The sequence below is a fragment of the Populus nigra genome, chromosome 1, assembly GCF_951802175.1.
Source record: "Populus nigra chromosome 1, ddPopNigr1.1, whole genome shotgun sequence".
Lineage (NCBI taxonomy): Eukaryota > Viridiplantae > Streptophyta > Magnoliopsida > Malpighiales > Salicaceae > Populus > Populus nigra.
Window position 1 is genome coordinate 40122883 of NC_084852.1, and position 9374 is coordinate 40132256.

The 9374-nt window shown below is 34.1% G+C and overlaps 1 protein-coding gene and 1 long non-coding RNA gene across 4 annotated transcripts; one reads left to right on the forward strand and one right to left on the reverse strand.

The window, feature by feature from the left end:
• Positions 1-1793: 1793 nt before the first annotated feature.
• LOC133699803 (uncharacterized) lies at positions 1794-4795 on the forward strand. 3 transcript variants are annotated; one of them, XR_009843320.1, is made up of 5 exons: positions 1794-1959; positions 2053-2178; positions 3850-4085; positions 4209-4400; positions 4639-4795. It is a non-coding gene; the product is annotated as an uncharacterized LOC133699803 (long non-coding RNA). The 3 variants fall into 3 exon arrangements; XR_009843319.1 differs by having other exon boundaries at positions 3850-4400; XR_009843321.1 differs by lacking the exons at positions 1794-1959; positions 2053-2178 and adding an exon at positions 2186-3635 and having other exon boundaries at positions 3850-4400.
• Positions 3447-8912, reverse strand: LOC133699796 (NAC domain-containing protein 7-like). Its single transcript, XM_062123264.1, has 4 exons — positions 8194-8912; positions 5490-5674; positions 5095-5366; positions 3447-4476 (listed from the first exon to the last, which is right to left on the reverse strand). Exons 2-4 carry the CDS (start codon positions 5647-5649, stop codon positions 3838-3840), a joined length of 1071 nt encoding a protein of 356 aa, XP_061979248.1. The 5' UTR covers positions 5650-5674; positions 8194-8912; the 3' UTR covers positions 3447-3837.
• Positions 8913-9374: the final 462 nt, after the last annotated feature.

Consider the following 9374-nt stretch of genomic DNA (forward strand, 5'->3'; position numbering starts at 1 on the left):
ACCAACAAAGAAATCGATCGAAGTTGCTTGTTCTTTACTTTTCTAATTCTTTCCCTTTTAATTTCTAAAGTGAACCAACAAAACAACAAGCCTAAGCATTTCTTGTCTCCTTTATGGTTGGCCATCAAGAATTGCCAATCAGGAAATATGCCCTTTTAGTCTGTCAATTCTACTCCCACTTTGTCTTCCTCGAAGAGTCATGCATGCATGCATGCCTTGTACAGGAAAAAAAACCCTACTAAATTCTCATGACAAATTCAACTTTCATGATCTCATCTTTGCTTCCAAGCCATATCGACTATTTTCCTTCTATATGTATATATCACGTACCTTCTGTGAGTTTCTGCCTATCACAAACAGAGAGAGAGAGAGAGAGAGAGAGTCAAGGCAAAGCTAATTATTGATAGCTGCTTCTTCTTTTTCTTTTTCTTTTTCTTTTTTCTTGTTTCATCTTTTCTATAGAAAAGAAAGATAGTTTCATCTTTCCCACTTTTGATCTTTAGGCTACCGAATTAAAATCATAAAGTCTACAAGGTTTTCTACAAAAGTCAAAAGCATAAAACCAGGCGTGTATGTATGTCGATGGTGAGCTTTTCTAATAAGAGAAGCACTGAATGATATACTCTAAAATGTGGATCACCAACATTGTTTTTTCAAAATAATTTTTAAAAAATATATTAAAATAATATATATTTTTTATTTTTTAAAATTTATTTTTATATCAACATATTAATTAAAATAATCTAAAAACATAAAAAAATTAATTAAAAAATGCTTAAAATTTACTTAAAAAACAACTTAACTTTATTTAGAGGAAAGAACCCATTTAAATATATTAATAAAGGCCCAAATAAATTAAATCTTGTGAACATGTTTAGATATAAAATCCACCATAATTTACTATAATTGACAAAAAAAAAATTAATGTAGGAGATTACCCCAAAATTAATGTAGTCGTCGACACAGAAATGTCTCACGTGATAATCAATTGATGTTGGGTTGTACCTTTCACTGACTGGGGTATTATATATATAATACTCCAGTCAGTGAAAGAAATTTGGCTCCGGGAACTGTGGAGGTTTGGGATCCGGGTGGCCAAGGATGCACGCCAATAATTAATGCTGCCTCACATGGATAATGTTTGCTTCACATGGTTAATGATGTTGTCTGTCTAAGTCTGCAAACAGCATGTTTAATTGTAAAACCCTAATTATTCACTCACACAATCTGCATCAGTGCGCATGGTTAGCTTCTTTTGGGTTTTGCAAGGTCGAACCTTCTCTTCTCTCATATGAAATGAGAGACATTATTGTATGGAAAATACCCTTGGTTTCTTCTATCACAAGTGACGCAATGAGAACACAAAACCCTAATGAGAAAGTGCAAGCTAGCCTGCAGCATATCAAACTTAGTCAGCAAGATATTGCGCGTCCTTTCAATTTTCTTTTTCCTCCTTGAGGAGTCCTCCCATTAAGCATATGCCTCTCTAGCTCTCTCTCCATACTAGTTGTAGTTACGAGTTTATGCATGTTGTGTCCATAAGAGCACGCCCACTCATTATGTCGCTTGGGAAGTTTTCATTGCTTTAAAGGGATTTTACTGCTTGACTTCAACCCAAGTAAGAGGTTGCTCCCCTGGTCAATAACTCCCGAACAAACATACTTTTCTTCTTTGTTAATTAGTCATGTTATCTATTATGAGAGGCCGAGTGATTAATATGTTCCCTTGTTCCTTGTCATCGGTATTTAAACCCCCTGGTAAGACTTTCAACACATATACTTTTCTCTGTCAAGTACACACAAATAAACATGATTTTTCATTAATCATCCGAATCTAAGGCCAGCTCTTGCAGCTCCTCCGTGAAGCTGAAGTTCTGGGTTCTCGATCGAATTTTGTTTGATGCAGTCTCGAACTGTCAGGAAGATTCCCAGATGCATTTTGGTTCATCTTCTTGGACAGGTACGTATAATATTATAGAATAAAGGCATGGATTGGATGGTGCCTGAGCATCGAAACAAGATTAACACACACGTTATGCCGATTCTTTAACAGGTTCACACTAGCAGTTGCGTCGTCCTCGTGCACAGAGGACGGAAATTGACCAAGCTTATTACACTAACAGTAATTTTTCGAAGTCATGAGAATTAACAGCCTGCTAGTTGCATTTTCTTTGTTTGGGTAAAGATTTTTATTGCTGCTTTTTCTACTTCTTATTACTGTTCCCTGAGTTTTTTTCTCTCTCTATCTTTGGTATTGGGGAAGTACTCTATATAGGATTTTCATTAAGTTATGCCGATTCTTTGGTTTGAGCTCGAAATTTAGGGACAATGCCATGTTTTTGCTTAGCTTAACGTGCTACTTCAGAACAATATTAGGAGGTTTTCTAGCTGAAACAAATAAATTGTTATTTGTAGAGAATTCAAAGTTCAAACCTAGCTATATTTAATTAGGTGAAGCAGCTTCCTTCAACATCCAGGACCTGTGAGTTAGTTTATCTTTAAGGAAAGATTGTTGTGTTGGGATAAGTTAGGTTTAATTTCTGTTGCATCATAAATAACGTTAGGATAAGCGTGTTATCATAGATTTTGAATACAAATTAAACTAACTATTCTGTTACGATACAGAAACTTATAATTTTGAATATTCAAGCACTATTCTTATATCCTGATCATAGCAATAAAATGGTCTGGTCACACCTTAACTGCGTTAGCAAAACTATTCTTTTGCGCATGCAGGATCAACCATATCCATTTCGTTAAATACTTCACAATTATTTTCATACACTCCTCCTGCTATATACGTACTAACAGGGATGGAAATCTAAATTAGTGTTCTAAACGCTTTTCCTATATGATCAGATTTAGATGGTAGGTTTAGGCATCTTCCGAACAAGTATATTTAATTAGCTTCATCAGTGGCCATTTATCTAATGGTAATTAGATGAGGAGGAAAAAAAATCAAAAGAATAAGAAAAAAGACATCCACAGCAATTGTATTGGATGCCCATATTCATCATTCTTTGAGAACATGTTAACATATATCCATATATATATATATATACATATATATGCCCATATTCATCATTCTTTGATAACATGTTAACATATATATATGTATATATATAATATTTAGTTCAAAATAATAAATGAGGCTGTGTGGGCCGTAGAGATCCAAATTGATTTGCCATCCAGAAATTACAACTTTAATATATATAAATGCATTTCTTTTTATAAGCACAGAGTATAGTAATAGCACCAAAACGCCAGGGGGAAGCCAATGGTGAAAAGGGAGTACAAAATACAGCTGCAGAACTAGCATCAGACAGTAAAACAGCAACTTCATGAGGAATCTTTCCTTATGAGATAGATAACTATCATTCATTGTGGATTACATTTTTTCTTATGAAAAGAAGTGAAAAACGAAACTAAAAATCCTCAAATAATTGCTGTGAAAACTGAAGGGGAGATTAAAACAGACACCTTAATGCTAGGATCGATTGAACCTACAGAGATTATCCAAATAGAAAAGGACCATTACAATCACAACCCTTCAAATGCAAATTGAAGAAAAGATACATCCGACATTCAATAGCTGAGTGAATTCCAACAAATCTCAACTATACAGTCCACCTGAAGGTACTAGCTTATTTTTTCTTGGCATTTGTTCTCTAACTAGTAACCTAGCATTCATCGGTATGGACACAGAAAGTCCATAGCTACGACAATACCATTTCAGTTTTATTATGTACAGAAACTTGGAACATGCCCTTTTTCCATAATAAGTGCAGTTCCTATAATCATTATGCATCTTCTAGTAATTAATCATTATTATATGCGTTCACTTCCATAGATCAATTTGGCAACTTGACGTAGACGTCGAGGCATATTGCTGTGCAATTTCTGACCTTTTGGATTCGTTGGCAAGCATGTTCATCTGCTCGGCTGCATTAAAGGTGGCTGTACTGGAGAAGTTATTGGTTCCCTTGGAGACATCCTCATGACTTAACTGGGAAGCAACAAATTTGTCAAGGACTCGCCAATCAGTCACTTGGTCTACAGCTTGCTCACTATTATTGTTATTGTGAAGTGAGTTTAAATTTTGTTGATGGCATTGCTGCATTTTTTCTTCTTGTGTAAGGGTAGATGACTGCAAGGTGTTCCCATTGGTCCTGTCAAAACCATATGCAATAACTGAATTACAACTCGCAGTTGCTGCTGATTGTGGAACTTTTGGGCTTTCTAATTGAGGAAGCTGGAGGAAAGGGTCATGAGGCATATTGTATTGCAACTCAAGTTCTTGCTTGCAATGATAGTGATGATGGTATGGTGCGTAAGGTTGAGATATTCGCCTTGGAGAATCAATTTCTGGCATGAATGAAACCTGGTCATCATACCAACATGGTGAGTCATAGTCACCAACTTTTCTCATTGTCGGCATTCGCTTCTTGAACACCCTACAGACAACCCATCCTTCTTCCTGTTGCAGTTACAACAATCTCATATTAGGCAATTTAACTTTAGAATTACTACTACTAATTTTTAAAGGCAGCCCAAATAATTGTAGAACAACAATACTAGCTAAAAACTGCAGCAGGCTCAATTTAAATTAAGTTTGATTTCGTGTCTGACTTCTTCTCAGGTTGAAGGGCTGGAACTGTCAATTATTCTACTCGATACAGAATCTGAAGTTGTTCTGTACAGGGTCTTTGTATCTAATTCATGTGCCAAAAATCTCCCCACCACACACCTCAATTTTAAGTACTACAGCTAGCGTCTATCCTATATTCTACAGTTTACATCATTAGTACATAAGAATTAGAACCATGATAATTAATTAGTAATTGGAAATTAAAAAAATAACGATTATATATGCATAATCGAGGTTCCAAGTTATCACTTAATTTCTTTAGGCATGCCTTTTGGCAATCAAACTAGTGCTAAATAGAAAGAACGAGCTCTCGAGTGTGCCCCTTTCAGTATGCATACAGAGTTCTTCCCAAGTCAATATATATGGTGGACAACAAGGATAAAATAGCATAGCACATTGGCCTATATGAAGAATTTTGTTAAGTAGCAAAAATTAAAAATAACTTGCCTGGGGAATTCCATTTTCATTTGTTTCTAGTCGATATTCATGCATGATCCAATCTGACTTTTGTCCATTTGGAGCTCGTCCTTTGTAAAACACTAGGGTTTTTCTCATGCCAACCAAGCTATGCCTAGAGTAGATAGCCTTGTCTCTTCCAGTAGCTTTCCAAAACCCAGCTTTTGTCGCTCTATTAGTGCGAGTTCCAGTAGGATACTTCTTATCTTTATGGCTGAAGAAGTACCATTCATTTTGATCTTCAGTCCCGAGTTTGCACAATTCTATTCAAACAAATAACAAGAATAATTAAATTAAAATACTACCATGAACTAGCGACCTTTTCATTTCCAATTAAGTGTCATTAGCAAAGTATAGTCGCGAATATTAATTAATATACTACGTACCTTGAAGATCCCATGGTTCAATTTTATAGAGATCAACATCCTTAATGACATCGAGGTCAATTCTTTTTGAAGCGACTTTTTTCCTAAGGTAGTAATCAACAAGTTCTTCATCTGTTGGATGGAATCTAAAGCCCGGGGGGACATGCGAGAAGGTATTCATCTCCTCCAAGAACTGAAGATTTAAACTGCATTAAAATGTAGCTATATCAACCCATATGTAAGTAAAAGGATGCAGAGATTAATTATATTGAATGTGAATCCACACTTACGCACATAAAATGTTGTGATCAATTTTCAAAATCTGATTAGACATGCGAGTACTAGCAGTGAAAGAACATTGTAGAGTTCATATATCAACCACTGGATTATATATATATATATATATATATATATATATATATATATGACACAGCAGGGAATATATATGTCTTGTTGACCAGAAAATCAATGCAATAGGTACTTAGTGATTAAATAAAACATTATTTTTGCAGCACTTAATTGGCCACAAAGAGATCAGTGGACATATTCTTCTCATTCATAGCTAAGATATTAATCGCCATTGTGATCTCTAAGCGAACAAAATCAATTCTTCTATTTATGAATATTTTGCCAATATTTTTAACAAGAAGAATCGTTTGTCAAGCTGAGTTTTCCCATAAAAAAACAGGCTTCCTTAAAAATAAGTCCTTAAATTCCATTTTGTTCATTATAATTATGTCATTACTTTTGTTTTTTTTTTAAATTATAAAGGAGATGTTCGGATTCAAGACCTCTTAAAAGGAGGAGGAACACTAATACCAATTAAGCTACGACTCATCAATTTAATAATGTAAATAAAAAACATTATGCAATTAATTAACCCCTCAGTTTTGCTAGAAGAAGAAGTATCTTGGCAATTTCCATAATTGATTATCATCTCAGAACTTAAAAATCGTCATTTGGCGTTAAGAAGACTAAACAATGCAAGAGGGAGAGAATAACACAGAAATCATATCCACATTTTCAATAGTTCTTAAGAATCTTCCATGCATGAAAAGATTAACCATAATTCTATGTTGTTTAGTCTCATATCCTCTAATTAACATCAAAACGAATCATAAGATTCTAAGAGTTTAGACCAGAAAACATGTATAAGTCAAAATGGTCACAAACAGCTAGAATTCTACGAATAAAAAAATTGTTTTCCTTTTTATGTGATGAGGTTAAGTATTTAAGATCTCTGCATTTTTCAATATGATTAAAATGGTGGTGGACACATAGTTAGATCATGCATGGTTTAACACCATAAATTAATGTGAACTTGCTAGCTAAGAGCTGAAACATACTTGAAAAGGTAACTAAGAAAGAGAAGAAGAGATAGTTCCAAAAAAAAAAAAAAAAAAAGAAGATAAATTAATGAATAACATCCACAAAATATATAAGGCGAAACAGCTAGCTAGTAAATTGTTATGATTACTATCGTCCTTGTATGAGATATAATATCCTTCATTCAATCAAAAATAAACAGAAGGTTGCTTTTACTTCACATATGACTCAAAGAAAGTTTAATGATCAAAAAGTGTTCTCTCCACTCAAAAAAGGCATATGTTGGATAATTACGGGGAAACAAAATTTAACACCTTTACTTTTTGAAACATCCACAAGGAAGAATTATATGCAATGAAATCCATATTGAAGAACATCATAAATTAACAAGAACTGGCATCTTAGTGTGTGTGTTGTGCATGTTTCTTTGCTTTATATCGCCTTTCTTTTAACCTATTCAACATTAATAAATAAGAAATAGGCAGTATGCATCAAGAGAAGGGGTAAAGAGAGGACAATTTAATACGATGCAAGAACTTACTGTAAATAAAAATGTCTACAATATGCTGCAAGAACTTGCTACAAACACGAATTTCTACTGTAATAATCATGGTAGTCATAGACAGTACAGTACCCATATCCTTTATGAATATATTGATCTTCATGACCACATAAAAAATAATTCATTCCAAAGCATGCATGATATATGAGGTAAGATCTTAGCATAGATGTGTCAAAATGAAGAGAGAAAAAGCATATGATATGTAAACATATATATACTCACTCTCATTGTGATTCTTTCAAAATAATTAATAAACTTAATATTGAATAATATGGTCACTTCATCAAGTCAAAGCCATCTTTTTATTTTTCTTGATGAATGAAATAAGGCTTTGATAAGCCAAACAATTGAAGAAAATATGAATTACTAGAAGAAAAAGAAATTAAATAAAAAGATTGGAACTCATGCACTTTTTGATTATTTCAATATGTCTTTTTTTTGGGGTAAAGAACATACCGATATGCTAGCCAATGCATGAAATGATATTCTAAGACCAGGAAATCATGCACAATGTAAGGGAAAAAAACATTCGATCAAATTTATCCTCAAAGACGTGAATAGTGATCTTGTGGTTATCATAGCTTCAAGTAATTTCTTTTTAAATAAAAATGTGAAATCCGTATCTTCTTATACTTTGCTGGCGACAAAGGAGTTCTCCAATATTAGAGATTATCATTCAGATTAAGGGATAACAAAATTAATCTTCAAGGCATACGAGAAAAAAAAAAACAGACAGAGAGAAAAACCCTAGAAAGATAAGAAAGGAATTAGAAGAAGGAGAGGAAGCTATATCAGAAAGAGTTAAGAAAGGAGCAGAGGAAGCTCTTGATACCCAACCTTGAAAATCCTCTAGATAGAATGCACTCTTGCCAAGTAAGAAATCCCTGCTAGATCTGGTTGCTAATGAATCCAAACTCGAACCCACCAATAAGCTCAAGAGACACTTTAAGCTAGCGTTTGTGATCACTTCCACTTTTACCTTTTTAACAAGGAAACGGAACCAGACAAAAAAAAACACAGAAAGAAAGAAGGAACACAAACAAACAAGAAAGAAGAACGCAATAAAAGTGATCCTCGGGAATTGAACTGAATCCCCAACTACCTGTAATCTTGATTGATGGAATGTCTAGTAGTTGTCCAAAGAGACTAAAAGAGAAGGGAATGATCAGATCCCGAGGAAAGGAATAGAAAGGGGCTGCGAAAGGGAAAAGGGAAGGAAAGGTACTTGAAGATTGGGGAAGAGAAAAGAGATAGGGTTAAATAAGAAGCAAGGAGATGAAAATGAGTAGAGGCACACACATGCGCTACTAATCTCTCTCTCTCTCTCTCTCTCTCTCGCTCTCTCTGTGGTCTCGTTTAAGTGGGAGATTGATTGCAGGAAAAGCTTTGCACGAAGAAAGGGGGGCGTATAATGGCTCAAGCTATGCTTTTGAGAGGGAGAGAGATAGAGGAGGTAACCTCTACCAGCAACTGATGGAGACTATAGAAGAGAATGTTCAGCTATTGAGGTCACCAAAGAAAAGAGAGAGAAGATCGGTGATGATGTGAGAATATCAAACGGTGAAGATGAGTTGGGTTCTTTAAAAGAACAAACACTTAATTAACCAAAAAAATAAAAGATGGAAAAAGAAAAAAGATCGACGTATAAGTGCCATTGATGCACATCTAGTGCAATCAATTAATGGATGATATTTTCAGATGGTGGTCACCTGGTTAGGGCAAACCCTCCCTCCCTCCCTCCTATACATAAAGCTACAACATCTCCTTTTATTTTTTATCTTTTTAAAATTCGGAAATTTTATAAATAATATAATCATTCATTATGTATTTTTCTTTCATATATACTTATATTAACTACAATATAGAAATAAAAAAAATATTAGAAGAATGTTACTCTCTTTATTATCCAAATCAATCACTTGGAAGCAATTAACTTCTCTATTTCTTTGTATTTTCCTGACTGTAGTTACAGTAGTGTATTGTATTGTAGGTCAACTTCAATTTACACCGCGTGGTGT